At 42.6% G+C, this 19087-nt stretch overlaps 1 protein-coding gene across 1 annotated transcript in view; it reads left to right on the top strand.

Annotated features, from left to right (window-relative positions):
• nbeal1 (neurobeachin-like 1) overlaps window positions 1-19087 on the top strand; it is a 110428-nt gene that overhangs the window by 79713 nt on the left and 11628 nt on the right. The window contains exons 24-43 of the mRNA XM_007890696.2: window positions 125-283; window positions 1196-1355; window positions 1693-1781; window positions 3527-4171; window positions 4924-5099; window positions 5757-5916; window positions 6135-6263; window positions 6934-7239; window positions 7884-8033; window positions 8318-8475; window positions 9385-9509; window positions 10845-10965; window positions 12047-12195; window positions 13444-13577; window positions 14011-14112; window positions 14481-14576; window positions 15187-15311; window positions 15865-16005; window positions 17595-17725; window positions 18483-18592. Of these exons, the coding sequence (XP_007888887.1) occupies window positions 125-283; window positions 1196-1355; window positions 1693-1781; window positions 3527-4171; window positions 4924-5099; window positions 5757-5916; window positions 6135-6263; window positions 6934-7239; window positions 7884-8033; window positions 8318-8475; window positions 9385-9509; window positions 10845-10965; window positions 12047-12195; window positions 13444-13577; window positions 14011-14112; window positions 14481-14576; window positions 15187-15311; window positions 15865-16005; window positions 17595-17725; window positions 18483-18592 (3366 nt within the window). The remainder of the gene's footprint in view (window positions 1-124; window positions 284-1195; window positions 1356-1692; window positions 1782-3526; window positions 4172-4923; window positions 5100-5756; window positions 5917-6134; window positions 6264-6933; window positions 7240-7883; window positions 8034-8317; window positions 8476-9384; window positions 9510-10844; window positions 10966-12046; window positions 12196-13443; window positions 13578-14010; window positions 14113-14480; window positions 14577-15186; window positions 15312-15864; window positions 16006-17594; window positions 17726-18482; window positions 18593-19087) is intronic.

Below are 19087 nucleotides of genomic sequence, written 5' to 3' on the forward strand. Positions count from 1 at the left end.
GTTTTCCTTCTTCACCACAATTTTTTTTCTGTGAGACGTTAAAGCGCTGCTATACTGATGGAGGGATCGCACTCTTTGCAATTAGATGTTGCTGTTCTGACGGAAGATGTTTTGTGTTTTCCAGCTCTGTGGAATCTTGGAGATTCTGCTGAACCTACTGCAGACGAGTACAGCTCGTGACCAGCTCTTCCTGCTGCTCTTTGAACCAGGCCATGCCGACATTCTCTACTCGCTGCTGCTGAACAGCAAGTACTCTGACAAGCTGCGGGAGCTTGTTTTCAAGGTATTTTGTGTTCCCTATTAAATGCATCTAGTCGCAGGAGTGTTTCCAGATGTTGCTGGACCAATGTTAGACACCAAAAGTCTGCTGTATGCCTCTCCATGTAGGAAGCCAGAAATATGTGACAATTCCTCATTAACGTGACCACACTTTAGACAGTCTTATTCTATACACGGGTGAGTTACCACAGGGTCTGATTGTACTTGGTTAATTCACATGTCAGACAAAATGTACACAAATGTTTAACTTGCTACATCAGGGTTGTGTAACGTGTATCAGACTATGGGAAATCTGCATGACTTGCTACTTGTTCTCAGTTCTTCATACCATCCTGTATTCTCAACAACCACAGACATTACATTAATAACCTTGTTACATTCTGACTTTGGTACATTTGTTTCAATATGTTGGTTTTTGCAGCACTTAATAAACCTGTTTTTTAGGAGTGTACGAGTTAAAAAAATAGGAAGAGGGACAGCCTGATCTCAGCAGGCAGAGGCCCTGCCTGCTGAGAGGCATGTATGTGGATATGATTTTTCTGGCCATTGGTAAATGTACTATTTTGAGCAGCAGGAATATTGTATTACCCAAAGGTGCCGTGAAAGAGTTTTGACAGGGTTTGAAGGCAGAGCAAGGGAACAAGATGGAGGGATTTGGGGAGAGAGGTTGAAAGCGTGGTCGGATGAGGTTATCGGTTAGCAGAGTGGAGGGAGTGGGTGGGTTATAGGGCGTCAGGACATTACAAGTTTAACAGTGGGCTTCCCTGAGAAGAATGCCATTGTGTGCGAGGTGGCAGGTGGTACTGCCTGTACCTTACTCAGGATAAATCATCGCCCTCATGGGAGTATGAAAGAGAAGGGAGATTGCCAAGTCTTACGTTTTTCACTAAAGTACTTTTTTCCCTTTTGTTATTAGATGTTCGAGCGAATGCTGAAATGTGAGAAGGTTTATGAAAGGAGCAAGCAGCGCATGAAGCTGAGGGAGGTCGGTTACTCCGGTCTCGTCATGCTGCTAAGTGATGTTCCCATCACCATTTCCCTCGTCAAGAACCTTTTGCAACAAATCCTGCAAGCAGGTAAAAGGAAAGCTGAGAGACACCAGTTTGAAGGATTTAATGGCCCCTAATTTTAGTGCAGCATGATTCATTACACACTGAGATTAGCTCATGAGTATAACTAGAACAAAGAAACTCTTGGAGCAAGGAAAAGCCAATTGACCTCTCAACCTTTCACTACTGTGGACTTAACTTCATCCATTCCTATCACTTAGGGAATGTATTGTAAAGAGCTCCTGAACTCGGAAAGATGATCATGTAAGATGATTATCACCTTCCTTTCCCTGCAAGTGCAGCTCTCTCGACAACGTGGTAGTGTTTGTTACTGCCAATTTTACTTTTTTTGGGTTTTCTTCAGATACTGTGGTGAATTACAAAGACCTCATGGCAGTGGTGCATCTGGTTCACAAAGCGAACATTAACGTGAGACTTGCAGTTTGCAGGAAGGTCAGTCCTATCTTAGTAGCTTTGAATCAGACAGGCTTTGTTTGTCATGGAAAATGCCCCAAGTACTATTGTGTATTTATTTTTGGTGTCAGGAATGACTTAGTGTATGATTTTGACCAGGAGTTTTCCATACCCCCATTACATCAGTCCTCGCCAGACTCTACTGGTTCCCTAACACAGAATCAACTTAAAGATCCTCACACTCGTCTACAAGTCCTGTGACCTCCCTAACTTTCCGACCCGCTTATTCCCCGTTGCTTCCACTCAGCTCAAACATCCACTCTGGCCTCTTGCTTGATTGCTTGACTTTCGTCCTCTCTGCTCCACCATTGGTGGCTGTGCTTTCAGCCACCTTGCCCTACACCTTTGGAATGCTTTCCCTCTCTGCCTCCCCCCCCCCGCCTCTTCTGTTTCAGATCTTGCCGGAAGACGCCTTGCTCTTTGACAGTGCTTATAATAATAATCCTTGCATTTGATATAGTGTTTTTCACGTCTGCTAGATGTCTCAAAGCGCTACACAGAACATACTGTAAAGTGAATTCACTGCATATTTGTGGGTGAAACGTGGCAGCAAATTGCGCACAGCAGTTTCCCACTATTGAATAACCAAATTGTTATTTTAGTTTTCTCTTGAGGGATTATTATCCGGCGTGTGGAGTAAGGAAACTTGCCCATAGTTTCGGCCTGGTGGAAATCAAACCCTGGTCTCTTGCTTGCAAGGCGAGTGCTCTAACCACTGAACTACAGGGCTCCACTGATCACCGCTTCCCCCTTGGCTTGGCCTCAAGCTTTGCCTCTGTTAAGCGCTCCGAGACACTTCACTGCATGAAGGGCGCTATGTAATGCGAGTTGTATTCCTCTTTTTCGAATTAAATGGACTATAAAATTCTGTGACTAAACTGAGTAACAGACGATATGCTTTCATTTTGGGGACGTGTTGTAAATTTGGCCAACATGAATTGGTGGAAGTCTCCTCTTTCCTATGCTGGCTCTAAAAGTCTGAAGTGAAGCATGATTGGGCAATCTCAGCCCAGATTTCAGTGGGTGGGGGCCCACAGGACAAGGCTACTCTTAAATCGGCACTAAATTATCAGTCTCACTCAGAGAAGCCACAGGATGCTGGGCTCGGAAATGTAGATGTACAAAGCAGGAGAGGAGGGAGCAGGGAAGACTTGAGGTTGCTCTTCTGAGGTTGGGATAATAGCAGTCAGCAGCAGTCTTGCTCTGCTTTTAGGCTGTGAATTGTATTCATTTGCCATCCTTTGGTATTATATCATGAAGGACATTCAGTCTGTGGTGTGCAATCCTCAGGTCAGTTCACTGCTAGTTGTAGTAAGTTTATTGATGGTTGTTTGGAGGATATTGCCTGGCTGCTGAGAATTGCCCATAAAATGAGGTCACTGCACTTTACAGTATCCTGTGAAGCGCTTCTTGAAATGTCTGAATGACAGAATAAGATGCTTTATCAAATGCAAGGATTATCTTTATTAGTTTTAAAATAGCAAACGTTTTTGCATATTTCTCTTGAGTTATTCTACTCATGAACAATCATAGTTCTGTTGCACTTGTGGTTTTGTATTGGTTTCCTCCGCGAACCTTATTGTAAAGCAATCTTTTAAATGGAGTAGTGTTTGTACTGGGTTGGCCCATGCAAAAGTGAGCACGTTGTGCTTTTACTATTAGAGCAACCATTTATGATTCACTGTCTTCTCTCTCTTTCCCACCCTCCCCCGAAACTGTTGTAGATCTATCGACTCTTACAGTCCCAGCAGGAAGCAGCCCAGCAGCTGGCGAAGCAGGTTGCCTGGCAAGAAACACTTGTGCGATTATTCCTGAAAGAGAACGCAGAGAACAGGGACAGCGCTGGGGCAGACAGCTTAAGTCCCAATAGTTTGGACCTCAGTAGGCAAGCAGATCCCAGGCACTCAGAACGCTTGAAAAACATCAACGTAGGGTCTCCGATGAGGGAAGAGGGTAGACTGTTGGACAACGATGCAGCAGACGACAATGTGTCTAAATTCTTTGGTAATAAAAGCTTTGATGGACTGGCTGACAATAAATCCATTGACTCAAGCCATTCTTCTGAAATCCTGGTGGAAGATGAAGTTTCTATCGGCTCTCCTCTTACAGAAAGTTTAGAGGGAGCTCAGGCCCAGACTGAGATTTGGCCTCCCAAAATGAGGGATCTGATCTTGGACTTGTCAAGCACGGTTTCTTATGAAATGGGAGACAGTGAAAGCCAAACACCAGGAAGCACGACCAGCACCCCATCTCCACTGGAGATGGCCAAACCATTTCCAGGCCACCACTTTGACAGGGAATCCAGCACTTCAGATGAGTCAAGTTACTTAGACGACGCCTCGATTTACGACACTTTTGGAAGTAGAGAGGTAATTCATTCAGCTATTTTACTGCCATTTAGTTGTGTCTTATTTTTCCGAAACTTGTGAATGCTGAAAACCTGAAATAAGCTGTGAATATTAACAGCCCAACCAATATCTGACAGAGAAACTTATGTGAATATCAATCTGTCCGTTCCCTCCGCTCAGCAGGCTCCAGGCCTGCTCCACCATCGACGTTCAGGCCTTCAGCCTCCACCCTTTGGAATTCCATCCCATAGTTACTTCGCCTCCCTTGCCTCCTTCAAGGCACATCTCAAGACCCTTCTCTTCGGCGACCCTCCTATCCCTACTCTCCCTGCCCTCCACCCCTTCTGATCCCAACGCCCTGCTTGCTTCCAAATTCCTGACTGCCCAGCGCCTTGGGACTTCCTCCCGACATGAAAGACGTTATTCAAATGTAATTTGTTTTGTGTCGATTCTCGGTCAGAAGCCTGGAATTCTGTTGAAGCACTGTAAACAAGAGGTCAGCTTGTCTCTCTTTTTGCATCTTTTTGAAATGTTGCAGACTTGTATACAAAAGGTGATATGATGTACAATTAATTGGACTGTTTAAAAGGGAGATGGATGGATTCTAGGGTAGCAAGAGATGTGGAGAAAAGAGTGAGATGAGATTAAGAGGCCTGCCATGACCTAATAAAATGGCAGAACTGGGGCAGTTAGCTGCCTGTGTGCTGTGTTAACCTGACTGAGAGCTAGATTTGCTGACCCTTGCTTCAGTTACATTGTACTTTCATTCCCAGAAGTGCGAGGAAGAGTTGAGTCGAATCCTGATGGACATGCTGCTTTGCATCATGTGGCGTGGGCTGGATGGGTCAGATGATGCCTCTTGGATTGAACGAGGACAGGTCTTCTCAGCACTGACTAAACTGGGGACAGCAAACGAGTTGCTTTGTCCATCAGATGAAATTAAACTAAAGTTAGTAAGCAACAAAAGCACTTTGGGATTTGAGCCTTTAATTTTAATTTCTCCCTTTACAAATTTTCCTGTTTGGAGTCTTTGTTAATCTAGAGATGGTTAGTATTATAGGATTATCATTGCGCTGTTTTAACTTTACAATATGTAAATTCTCAGTCCTTTAAAGAGGACAGCAACTTTTTTAAATTTGCAAAACAGAAGATTGATTGAGTGTTTTTGTAAATGAGAGGGATTTGCAAACGTCATCACACACAAAAGAGGGAAAATTCAACCTTGATCCACCTGAAGTTCTCTCCGTGTTGAGTTTGTTGATTAGTGCTTATATTACGTGTGTTGGTGAATAGAATCATAAAATTATACAGCACAGAAGGAGGCCATTCGGCCCATTGTGTCTGTGAAGGCTCTTTGAAAAGAGCTATCAATCCCACTCCCCCGCTATCTCCCCATAGCCCTGCAAACTTGTCCTCCCCAAATAATTATTTGCTTCTCTCTTAAAAGTTGTTATCGAATGGAGATTTATAGGGGCAATTTCTTTTTCAAGTACTTTTTCAAAAGAATTTAGTCAGGAGTTTTGGGCTCTGCAGAGTGTAGTTTTTGCTAAATTTAGGGGATGCCTTATACCAACCTTGGGGTGCAAATCTTATTCTTTTCTTTCAGCCTTCTTGAAAAGATGTTGGAGTGGACCGTGACTGATAACAGGGAGGCAACAGCAGTCACGCTTCCAATTCACACTGAGAATGCAGTGCGATTGCTGCATGTTGTTCAGGACTTTCTTCAGGCTGAGGGGCTGGTGAATCCTGCTATGTGGACTGATAAGGTACTTAATTCCTCTTTTGCAGTGTTTTGTTGCTGTGCTTTCCATTCCCCCTCCTTTTTGTCTAGGACAGTGGAGGGATTAAATCCTAGTTAGTCCCTGTTCCTCATTTTAGGAAGCCACCACAAAACTGTGCCGGTACAATTGCTGCGATATCAGCTTGTAAGCATTCTCTTCCAATTAACCTGCATTATATACGTGTGGTTGGCTCCGTTGCACAGCTTTTGGAGGAGATGGTGACGCTAATGGATAGCTTGTTGGTGTGGTACTCATCCGGCCCAGAATGGATGCAACTCTCGCAGGTGGGCGTGCGGCTTCTCCTTGGCTTCATCGCACAAGATAACATACAGGTAGACAAAGAGACTCTTCCTTCGTAATTACAGTGCATCCCATTTAAAAGCTCCCCTCTAGGTTTCACCCATGCAATCATGCAGACATTTCCTTACAGCACACCTGGGAAAGAGAGCTCATGGGTGCAAATTTTCAGAATACAAGTATTATTGGGGTGGATGTTTGCGTCCACATCCGTCAACATTTCGGATCCACGACCAATTTTATGTGGTGGATTGTTTGCCTGGACGTCGGGAGAAACCCTTTTTTTTATCTTTAACAACCACCTGAATAGGCAGACAGGATGTTGGTTTAATGTTTCATCCAAAGGACAACATCCTCTCCACTATATTAGAGTATCAGTGTACTATACACTTAAAGGCCAGATGTGGGGCTTGAACCTACAACCTGCTGACTAAGAGGCAAGAGTGCATTAACTACATTGATGAATGTATCCCCTCTTTTTTTTGTCAGCTGTAATGATTCTATTTGAAATTACCCTCGGATATACCAGACAAACTGAAACCCTAACCCTAACCTTAAGTGGAATTTTTAGTAATTGGATTTGGAGACACTTGAGCCAGGCGATGGCCTGTGTCAGATGTTCAGATATCTTGTGTGCAAATATTATTGTTTCACCATTGGGTTCTGTCGAGTAATCACTGCTGTCTCTCTCTGTCTTGGAATCAGGTGTGTGCCATGGCGGCAGCGAAACTCAACACAATACTTCAGACTAAAGTCATTGTGAACCGAGATGAAGCTTGTTTCCTTTTAGGGAAGCTGGAGGGAACCCTGACCAAGTCCATCAAGGAGAAAACCGAAACGTATTCCTTCCTGATCCCAATCATACGGACTTTAGTGTCCAAAATCTACGAGCTGCTATACATGAAGTTGCACTTACCCTCTCTCCCCCAAAGCAACGGCAGCCCTTCTTTCTTTGAGGACTTTCAGGAATACTGCAAATGCAGTGAATGGCGGGATTACATTGACAAATATGTACGTAATTTCCTCTTACTTCTGAATGTTCCGCTCGGTCCCGGTTGCATGTTCTTCATTGAAGATTGTTGTTTTCCCTGTTGTAAGTTGGTCATTTTAAAATGCCTCTGAGAAGAGCTTCTCTGATGGCTTGCTGTATAAATGCACCATCTGGAAGGTCATGGTCATGGGTTTGAATCCTGATCTATGCTGAGTCAGTTCATCTCTGCCAGGGTAGCATTTGGGTCAACAATTAGCCTCAAGACCTCAGAGTCGTTTAAGGGAAAATCAGTCAGGATTTCTGTTCCTGATTCCTAAAATTTCAAATGGGCTTAGCTTTTGCATCATTGCTTCAAAATTTAATTGGAAATATTTTGGAAGCCAAAAATATTCTGATCACTATTGAAATACAGCACTGGAACATCCACAGGTATGAATGGAATTGGCATCATCTCCAGTTGGCAAATATATTACTATCAAGATTCACAATAAATAGTGTCTGTTTGACATGATCTATGGAATTGTACCAGAGTGAAAGAAAGGGGGGGTTAGCGCCTTTAGTCGAGGGAAGGGGAAAAGAAAATGGTACGAGAAATATGGGGCTGTGGATGAGAACATAGCTGTTCAAAGTTGACTTGAGCTATTGTGTGGGGTCTCCTTTGTAGATCATTCCTTCAATGAAGCAGTACGAAGTGGAAATGTTCAGCAAGGGGCACGAGCGCATGGCAATCTTCTGGAAAGAATGCTATGAGACAATGATGGTGAATTTACACAAAAGAGATCGTGAAAAGGGGGAGAGCAAGCTCAGATTCCAGGTGAGTGGGGTGTGGTCAGCATGTACTTGTGTTTCTTCTGTTGTTTTCATCCTAAAACGGAAAGTTTAAGGTTAAGGCTGTGCTGAGAACAAAGCTTAACGTGAACATTTCAAGATGTATCGGATACATGTTACACATCCTTTTCTGGTTTTAATTTTTTTGGCTGAAAAACGTATCCCTTTGAATAAAAGTCGAAAACAAACACTGAAATAATCTGTTAAAAATCCTGAGTAGGTTGCAGGTGCAATAAATAATGACAGGCCCTTTGTTTTGTCTTTTGCTAGGAGTATTTTGTTGAACCATTCACTCGAAAAGGCAGGCAAGAGAACCTGCGTTACAACAGCATGTTAAAGCAACTCAACAGCCAGCACACAGCAACAGTGAGGCAGTGGAAGGCTGGCCAACACTACCTAACCTGTGAGAGAGGACCATGGGCTGACAAGTATGTGGAGTATGAGGGTTGGGTAATGTGGTAATTCCAGTTAACTATACCTATTCTCCTGACAGAACTTCACTGTTTTCATGTGAGGTTATTTTACAACATCATCTCACTTTTAGGAGGAAGTTTTAGATATCTTAAAAAAGGAATAAGTTGCAAGGGTTTTGGGAAAAGACAAATAAATGCAACTGAATAGATTGCTCTTTTAAAAAGGCAGCACTGAAACAATGGACCACATGAACTATCGTGCTGTACATCTCAGTGGTTCTAAAACCTATTATCGAATGTAATTTTTGTTCCGGAACCTCACTTAACTTGCCTTACTTAACTTGTGATCTTTAACAGTGAGCATCGCAGACTATTCAACTGCAGGAAACCTTGCAGCTGATCCTAATCCTGTCACTGCCCGACTTCCAACACGATCAGCAGAGAGAAACTGGAAGATACTTTCCCTCCTAAGTCCAGGGCTCACTGAGGTCAATTGTTTTACCTCAATCTTTGTGCTGTCTGAGACCAGTTAACTCAGCATAAATTAGCAATCGAACTACAACCTAGTGGTCTGACAGTTATGTACTGCAGTGGGCTTTTAACAAATGGGCGAATAGTGTATTTACTGCGTTATTATTCTGCAGGAAGAATTCTTGAATTGCTTGAGATCTCAGCAAGTTACCATCTTAATAAATCAGCCCCAACCAACGTTAATCATTTAGACTTTTATGCTGACCTTAACGTTTGAGCTGCTCAACAGTAACAGAGAGGAAATTATTTGTTTCACATCATAATATTTCTTCTTGAGGAAAGTGCTGCTCTCTAGGACATGACTCTGCATCAGAGGCGCTATATAAATAAATGCAAGTTCTTGTTTCCCACCATGAAATATTATGTCATTTCACCTATCGCCTCGATTGACAGAAACCAGGCTGCTGTCTACTGGAAGTTGTCCAGTGTGGAGAATTATTCCCGCATGAGGCTCAAGCTGATCCAGAACTACAACTTCGACCCCCATTCCGATGCAAGTGCATTACGCGATAATCTTGGTGAGTGACTAATAATATTACAATAATCACCGTCCTTGCATTTGATATAGCGCCTTATTACGTTGTCCAAATGTCTGAAAGCACTTCACAGGATTTACTATACAGGAATGACTTTGTGCTTTGCAGGCAAATCCTGCTGCCAATTTGCACACAGCAATATCCCACAAACAGCCATTAAGTAAATGATCAATTTTATCTGGAGGATTGTTGGGCAGGATCCCAGAAGAAATTTTCATCACTTTTAGATCAGTACCATGGGATTTTTTAAATCTACCTGAACAGGCAGACAGGATGACACCTTGAACAATGCAACACCTGTCCAGCACTGTATTGGAATGTCAGCCTGGACTATGAGCTTAAAATCCCAACAAGGGGCTTGGTAGACTATTACCCGGGACAAGGTTATGTCTTTGTTTAGTGTCAGTCTATGTATGGCATGGACCAGGGGTACGAGAACCAGACCAATTTCACATCTCTGCTGGAAACAATGAGGGAGGGGAAGAAAGAGATGACTTACCATTACACGCAAGTCTACAGTTTGGACGGTTGTGATCTGCTCCATCATAGTACCCAGTACGTTTACCCGGAGGTGTAAGCTACAGGAGATCAGCAGCTGAGGCAGAAAAATGAGACTGAAAGGATTTTTCATAAAAAAGGGTCAGCATAAACCTGATGGATTGAATGGTCTTTTTCGGTGATGTAAATTTCTATGGTTCAGTGTTTTAAAGTTTTCCATTTCATAGAATCATAGAATCGTACAGCACAAAAAGAGGCCGTTCGGCCCATCGAGTTTGTGCCGGCTCTTTGAATAGAGCAATTAATGTCAGTCCCGCTCCCCAGCCCTTTCCCCATAACCCTGCAAACCAGTCCTCCTCAAATACCCGTCCACTGTGTTTTTAAAAGTAGTTATCGAATCGGCCTCCACCACCCTTGGATGCATTCCAGGTTCAAACAACTCGCTGCGTGAAAAGATTTCTTCTTACCTCCCCTCTGCTTCTTTTAGATACTATTTTGAATCTGTGACCTCGAGTCACCGACACACCCACCAGTGGAAACAGTTTTTCCCTTTCTAACCTATCAAATCCCCTCATGATTTTGAAGACCTCTGTTAGGTCTCCTCGTAACCTTCTCTGATCCAATTATTAGCCATTTTGCACAAAAATAATTTAAAAACAAAGAACTTTTATGTTGAAATTTGTCTTGGGGCCAGTTAGAGCTTCACTATTCAGTTGGGACCTATGCAGCTAGAGCTTCACTATTCTTGTTGGTTTGTACTCAGGTGGCATGATGTGTTGCTGTCTCAGTTGCTGACTTCCATCTGTTGTGTTTATCCAGGGGTCCAGCATACTGTTCCTACCAATGACACCTTGCTGCTGGAGGCAGTGAAACAAGTCAAGGTCAGTGACTTGCAGGATGATCGATTAGCAGATGAAGACCTGAGTGTTCTCAGTAACATGTAAGTATCAATTGTTTAAAAAAGGGAGCATTTTAGTGGGAAATATAAATTAAATAATGTTAATCACACTGTACAGTACTTGTTCAGCTAGATGCCTTTAGGGATTTGGCTCGTATTGCTGAGGCTATGTCATTTTTTCCAAATCTCAACGGGAATAAAGACAAATTGGTCAACCATACAACATGTTTTGGATTGCTACATATTTGCTGGGCTTTTTCAAATATCTTCTCCGAACTAGTATAATTCCAGGGAGACAAGTTCCTATATGCAGCACAAAGGAGATGCGTTCAGAGTTGTGAAGAGCAAGATTAGGACATATGTTTAAGTATTTTGTTACATACCGGATACCGTTGCTTACAAAATACAGTCACTGCACTTTGAGACATCCTCTTCTGTGAAGAGCTTTGAGACATTCTCCTGATATGAAAGGCATTATTTAATAAATGCAAGGATTATTGTTTATTTACCAACAGTTACAGTGGTTGAGGCCAGACATTCATTTTTTTAAAAAAAAGCTAAAGTTGATATTCTAGAAGAATGAGATCAGAGATCGAATATGCCACACTTTAGCCAATCCCATCTCATGTAGTTTTGTACTTCCATCATCTGTTCAGTCTCATTGTACGAAATCGCCACCTGGTGGCAGAGATGTTTGAACCACTGGATAATGACACAAGCCTTTCTTTGTCAAACAGATGATAGTTTAGATACTGACTGCCATCCTATTCCATCTTTAGGAGGCAACTTTACTGTGTCAAGATGACCACACAAGTCCTTTCACAAGTCTTGCCTTTTGAAATCAAATTTTATTTTTTAATCAGTTTGCATCCAACTGGTGTTCTGTAAGTCAATGAACATTTAGGACAATTCATTTGAGAGTGTTATTCTCAGAATGAAGTCTGGGAGCAGAAAAACTTTGTCAACAGCAAAACACCCATAGCAATGAATTGTGGGCCTGGCTTTAATACAGCTATTTACTCTGTGGCATTGTCTTTAATCTCAAGATGATATGTGCTATACCTGTTTCAGGGGATTTCATCCCAGTTGAATGCAGTTTTAATCCCTTTCTTGTGTGACTCAGGAATGAGAAAGAGGAACCAAGTCAGAAGGAGAAGCTGGTCATCTCCGAGGACTGTGAACTAATTACCATCATGGATGTGGTAGCAGGCCGCCTGGATGTCACCACCCAGCACATCTATTTCTTTGACGCTAGTGTTGAGAAAGAGGAAGGTAAGAAACAAGAAGGATACCCAATGAACTAGTGGGTCGGTAATTGGGTTACACATTCTTATTAAAATTTCCTGTTGTAAATACAGTAGCTTGACGAGGAAGGACATTATTTCATTGGCGACCTGGTACTCTGGAAGTCAACCACTTTTTAACTTGGGGAGCCTGCTGGCTTTTTGGACAAGTGTACAATGAAGGTGGAGGCTGTCACGGTTACCCTATTCTTGCAGTCTTTTGTAAAATGTAAATAATATGTATAATGTTATTTAAATAATACGTATAATAGTATTTAAGGGACATGGGCAAGCCTGCCCCTTTAAATGGGTTCTGTAAGATTCCAAGTTGCAGAAGCTGCTTACAGCACAAAGTTAGCAGCAGCGAACACAAGTTACAACAAAGTATATGTCCAGAGCTGCTTGATGGACAGTCAGTTAACAAGCAGCCGCAGAGTAAAATAACACGTGGGCGCCAGCGCGAGAAAAATCCTCGCATTCGCATCATGCAGTGGGTGGAGCCGCACGCGGATATAAGGCAATGCTCGGTGCTCCTCGTGGTCGCTAACTAATCGCCGTCATCTGGGACATACTGACGTGTACAGGACTACTGTACAGTCAAAGTTGGTTTCATGTTCCTTTACTAATGCAGTATTATGCTGCCAGTTGTTATAGTTATGTATGATCGTTATGTTTTCTCCTCTTATTGTGTATCTTCCATTGTTGTGTTCTTTATATACAAGGTAGCCTAGAGTAACTAGGTTCCTGCAGAATGTATCCTTGAGTCACTGTCATGTTCTAGACAAGAAAAGGAGAAAGCACTTTGGAGAGTAGTTGTCAACATCGGAGTTCTACTAGTGTGAGCAGACTCCGATTAGACATTCCAGTTACCAGGCATTGGGGTTAACTTGGGAATACCTGTCTGTGGTGACTTTGACTTGGTTGAGTCACCTTTGAAATAGGGTTAGAAGAGAAGCAGAGGCTACTTAGTACAAAAGCGTTAATAAAGTTCGCACATACATCAAGGGTTGAGAATCATTGAAAGGTGTTTGCTGGTTTTCATGCCTGTTATAAATATGATTGGGATTTTATGGATCCACCACATACTGGATTTGCTCTATGCTTTTAATCAGTTAGTTGATCATTTCCAATTAATCCAACTATATCTGATCTATTGGAAACAAGGAATTATATTGGTCAGAAGCTGCACCATCCAGGCTCTTTTTACTCTTTTTATTAAAAATTTTTTGTCTTGCAGGGGTCGGGTATGACTTTAAGTGGCCGCTCTCCCAACTCCGTGAGATTCACTTGCGGCGATACAACCTAAGAAGGTCGGCGCTGGAAATCTTTCTAATCGACCAAACCAACTACTTTTTGAACTTCAAAAAAGAGGTACATCCCAAGCAGCCACTATTGCAGAGCTGTAATGACGCTTACCGTGCCTTTCCAAAAGCTACTAGGACCAGCTTGTCCAAGTGATGCAAATCTCAAATGAGCTACTCTTCTGGTTGTGTCTTTCACTCCTAGCCTCCTCCCCCATCTTCACGTTAAAGAGCCATTGGAATAAAATACCACAAAGTTGCCATGGGAAATCTGGGTGCAGTAGTAAAGGGCTGTTATAAATCTTGTATGAGCAGTGTGCAGGAGAAGTACAGACTTAAATATTTTCTTTTTGATACTGAAATATTAATCTGAAGTATTGAGGACCTTAGGTAGAATTGCTGTCCCCTCCCCAAGATACTTGTGGTGCATTTTGGAAGATGAGTTGTAAGCATGTGTATTATTGCTGTTGTCTTTTATTCTCATAAAGTAATTGGTTTCATAGGTGAGGAACAAAGTCTACAGCCGGATATTGTCCCTCCGGCCTCCAAACCTTTATGGCACTCGATCACCCCAGGAGCTGCTGAAGGCATCAGGGCTCACACAGGTACAGTCTTAAATTGTCAAATGCAAACACAACCTTTATAACGCTCTCTGTGAGCCCGGCAACCATATTTCATATTGTGATACAACATGGGATTTTCCACATTTCTCAATCCTTGTGCCGTAAATTAACAGCAGGCTCCACAATGAGAAATGGTAGACAGTCTATTCCATGAATAAGGAATCACAGTGGAAAATCTGAAATTACACCTCCTGGTGCAATATTTTACTGCCGCTCAATTTAGAATTTAGATTTAGACTCTAACCAGTTGCACAGCAACTAATAACAAGGTTCTCTTTGAGGTTAGGTAGGTAAACTCCTGATGAAATGTTCATTTACATTCAATTTGCTCTCCTGCCCCTCCATTCCAGAAATGGGTGACCAGAGAGATTTCAAATTTTGACTACCTCATACAATTGAATGCAATTGCGGGAAGAACGTACAACGACCTGGCCCAGTATCCTGTGGTATGTTGCAGTAACCTTTTTCAAACACAAGTTAACAACAAAATGCATGGTACAGTTTAGCCTGTTATTAATCTTTGTCTCCTGAGGATCACACAGCAGTGAGCGCGCATCCATCTGTCTACCTTTTGTTACTCATCTTCAGATTGTGTGACACTAGTTGCCAATTGAAGGTGTGACTTCTCTTTAAACCAGCGCAGTCTTTGATTCAGTAGCAGTTTTCTTACAACTGAGTGGCTTGTTGGACCACTTCAAAAAACGCTGAGACTCAGACACAAAATGTGGCACTGGAGTCTCTGGTGAGTAGGCCAGATGTGGATTGCAAGGAAGGAAGATTTCTTTCTCTAAAGAACCTCATTGAACTTCTGTTGTTTTTACACAATCTGTCTTTTTTCGGATAGTAGCTCAAATTAATTTCATTTGAAATTTTAATTTAATTCAACTTGTGCAACTTGGATTCAATGCCTTGATCTTTGGGTTGCTATTCCAGTGATATTACACTACCATCCCCTTAGCTGATTTGCCCAACAAATAGGTCCCTGCAGTGGTGTTTGGGATCGTAGAAGTCTCAGTTCATCTTCTGGTGAGTTTGACACTCGTTTTTTCCTTTCAGTTTCCTTGGATTCTCAATGATTACACTTCAGAGGAGCTGGATTTAAACAACCCTTCAGTCTTCAGAGACCTCTCCAAACCAATTGGAGTTGCTAACAAAAAGAATGCCAAAGTAGTCCAAGAAAAGTTAGTGCCAATGTTACTCTACAGCCGCTTTGCCTGCTCCCGACTAGTGTTTCTCTGTAGCAGGGTACTCACCCATCCTCTACCAGTGCTACTCTAAAACAGTACACTGCTATACACTGTAGTAATCAATGATGGTTTCTGTAGATATCAGTCTAATCAGAGCTGACAATTTCCAGGGCATTTGTAACCTGCTGCATGGTTTCTTTTGTTTTCTCAAACACTCTGATATACTCACTCACGTGCACACGCGCGCACACATTCTCTCACTCTGTAAAACTCTGTCCTGAAAGACGAGATATATTGTGACAATCTATGTCGGCCCTTTTCCAAATTAGCAAAACCATCATGTGATCCTCAAGTACGTGAATGTATATTTTGTTTCACACACAAAATATATAGTCAATTCACTTTACAATATACTGTGAAGCACTTTGAGACACCTCGGAGACATGATAAGGCACTATGTCAAAGGCAAGGCTTATTATGATTTATATTCTATAGCCTGGCAATTGCGTATTCTCACAGGCTCTGTTTCTTCTCCATGATGCTGCAGGTTTGACTATTTTGAGGACCCAACAGGAACAATCGACAAATTCCACTATGGGACACACTACTCCAATGCAGCTGGTGTGATGCACTACATGATTCGAGTGGAGCCCTTCACAATGTTACACATCCAGTTACAGAGTGGCAGGTGCTTGCTCAATGCTCACATTGTCTCTCAGCAAGTGCTTCGGAACAAAGCGAATAATGAAATAACGTTGCAGAAGAGTTTTTCAGTGTCGATGGAGATCTCATAGTTGGGAGAGAAGGAAAAGGAATTTGTGGTTGTGGCCCATAGGCATGGTCAGAACAATATTTTTAAGAGCAGAGTGAGAGGTGCAGGCAAAGAGAGTTTGGCTTGATGCTCAGCTACCGATGGTGAAACTGCGTGCAAATTAGTTCAGAGTTGGAGGAATCGTGGACACTACCAGGAGAATTAAGTGAATAATTCAAATTTTAGGGGGTGGGGGGGAAGAGTGACTCATTAAATGAGAACAAATGCCCAGTGCTATAGATGGTATTGGTGGGGGTGTCAGTTATTGAATCACTGCTCCTACTGAAGCATAAGTGGGGAACAATCATGAGTGGTATCAACCTGGCTCAGTTGGAATCAATTTTGCCTCTTGAGTTGTGGATTCAAGTCCAATATCAGGACTTTGAACTCGCAATCTAAGCAGGGGAGTGCTGCATTGTTGGAGGTGCCACCTGTCACATGAGATGTTAAATTGAGGTCCCATCTGCATTTCAACATCTGCATATGTTGGCTGTTACCAATTCCATGTCATCCTACTCACAAAGAGAAAATTAGTTTCTGTCAGTGACCTGGCCTACAATCCTCCAGATGAAATTGGTCATTCATTCACTTTATGGCTGTTTTGGGGATAAAAATTGTTTGCTATGTTCTCCCATAAAATATAGTCACTGAACTTTACAGTAAGTCCTGTGTCGCACTCTGAGGCATCCCCCTGACATAAAAGGGCTTATAACAAATGCAATTATTTTAAATATTTGAGGCAATAAGCACTGTCTGTCTTACAAAGCCTTTGTATTTCTGCCACAGAGTTGAACAGCAGTTCTTGTGCATTTTATTTTATGCTTAATGCATGTTTTGTAAGTTGAGCACCCTTGAGAGCAAGACAAGTGACACATGTGGAGCCCTGAGACTTGAGGGAAAGTTGGAAAAAATGTAGGCTTTTAAGTGGGAAAAGCCTGGGGGCATCACAGCAGGCTATCTTGGTAGGTATATTATAATACTACATAATTAGAGAAGCAGCAGCCATGAGAGGATAAAACCTGTTCATTGGTGGTGGTTTATTTGGAAAGGATGAGCACAGTGATGTTACATTGCAGGAACTCTTATAGTAGATAGCATTTTAATTGATATTTTTAAGCAGCTAATCATAGTTTAGTGCTGCAGTTGTTTTGCTACAGACTAACTCATTGATTATCAGAACAGTATGTCTAAACCTAAAAAACAGCAATGGCAATGAAATGTTCGCTACTGCTGGCCACAAGAGGGAGAGAAAATTCGCAAGGTCCTATTCTTCAGCACATCTGCTGATTACTAGCGTGTTCTCCCCTCCCAAGGTGTGATTCAGAAGATGACAATAAAATTAAACTTTGCAAGATTTATTTTTGGCTTTCATAACAAGTGGCTTAATTTGCTCTATACTGTGAGAATTTAATGATTTCTATGCATGCTTACTAATGTTTGGTATCTTTGATTCCTGTGTCTGTCAGGTTTGACTGTGCAGACCGGCAATTCCATTCCATTCCCGCAACGTGGCAAGCGCTCATGGAAAATCCCAATGATGTGAAGGAACTCATTCCGGAGTTCTTCTACTTTCCTGAATTCTTAGAAAATCAGAACAGTATGTAGTTGCTCCTAAGCTTTGTCAGGCGGTGGTGGGTAGGGGCGTTGGGTCTATCAAGTGTGTGTAACGTTTCATACAATGAATAGCATCCTTGGAAGTGTGTGTCTGTGTGAGGGTGGAGGGGAATTTGCAGGATTGAAAAAGAACCACAAATCTCAAATCCTACAGGCTCTTAGCTGACCTGCTGGAACTCCACTTTGAGGCCGAAGTCCTGCTTTCTTTGACCACAACTGAAAATTGGAAATGTGGGTTGGTGTCCTACTGAAATTCCAACTCATCCAGATGTTGCCAGATGATGAATCTTTTTACGAATCTCACAAATTAACCCCTTATGCTGAGTGTCATTTAGTTTCAAAAGTTCCCTGTGTACCATGCTGTCCAGTACACTCACTGTGGGCTTGGGCTCTGTTGTGATCCAAAGGAACAATGCAGCCATTGTTGGTCTTAAATGAACCAGCAGAACCTGGGAGACCCATTGGCCACGTCACCTCCTGCAAGTGTTGTCAACTGCAAGTTATTGGCTGTGCCGGAGTGTGTCCTGCAGTATTTCATCTGACCTTTCTGAAGATGCTCACGTGCAGAGGGGTTAGAGAAAGAGGATACAGTTAATCCAGTGATTTTTTTAAAATCTTAACTCCTCACTGACAAAAGTTTGTCTCTAAAAGCCAGTATTGCAGAAAATGCTAGTTTTGCAAATGTTTCTGAATGCAAAGTGAGACATTGTGGTAATTAGTGAATTTCTCGTCTGTTACAGGATTTGACTTGGGGCGCCTACAGATTTCCAAGGAACGAGTCAATGACGTGATACTTCCAAAATGGGCCAACTCTCCCGAGGATTTCATTTACAAGCATAGGAAAGCCTTGGTGAGGGTTGCATTCTCATTGTAATTTCATTGTTGGGTAAATGCATTCAGCTATTATACTTCCCCGCACTGTCCTTCCTCACCGGTCTCCCATCCACTACCATCCATAAAATCCAACTCATTCAGAACTCTGTCGCCCGCATTCTCACCCGCACAAAACTCCGCTCCCCGATCACCCCAGTCCTTGCCAGACTGCACTGGCTGCCTTTCCCAGAGAGGATCGATTTCAAGATCCTCACCCTCGTATTCAAGTCCCTGCAGTTCTCTGCACCCCCCTACCTCTCTGACCTCCTCTCTCCTCAGCCCAGTACCCGTTGCCTTCATTCCTCCGGGTCTGGGCTCCTCCTTGTCCCCCAAGTCCTCCGCTCCACCCTCGGTGACCGTGCCTTCAGCCACTATGCCCCGAGGCTCTGGAACTGCCTTCCTCACTCCCTTCGCCTCGCTCCCTCCCTTCCCATTTTCAGATCTCTGCTGAAGACCTTTCTTTTCGACTGCG

This window comes from Callorhinchus milii, unplaced genomic scaffold (genome assembly GCF_018977255.1).
Source record: "Callorhinchus milii isolate IMCB2004 unplaced genomic scaffold, IMCB_Cmil_1.0 Scaffold6, whole genome shotgun sequence".
In the NCBI taxonomy this organism is placed as follows: domain Eukaryota; kingdom Metazoa; phylum Chordata; class Chondrichthyes; order Chimaeriformes; family Callorhinchidae; genus Callorhinchus; species Callorhinchus milii.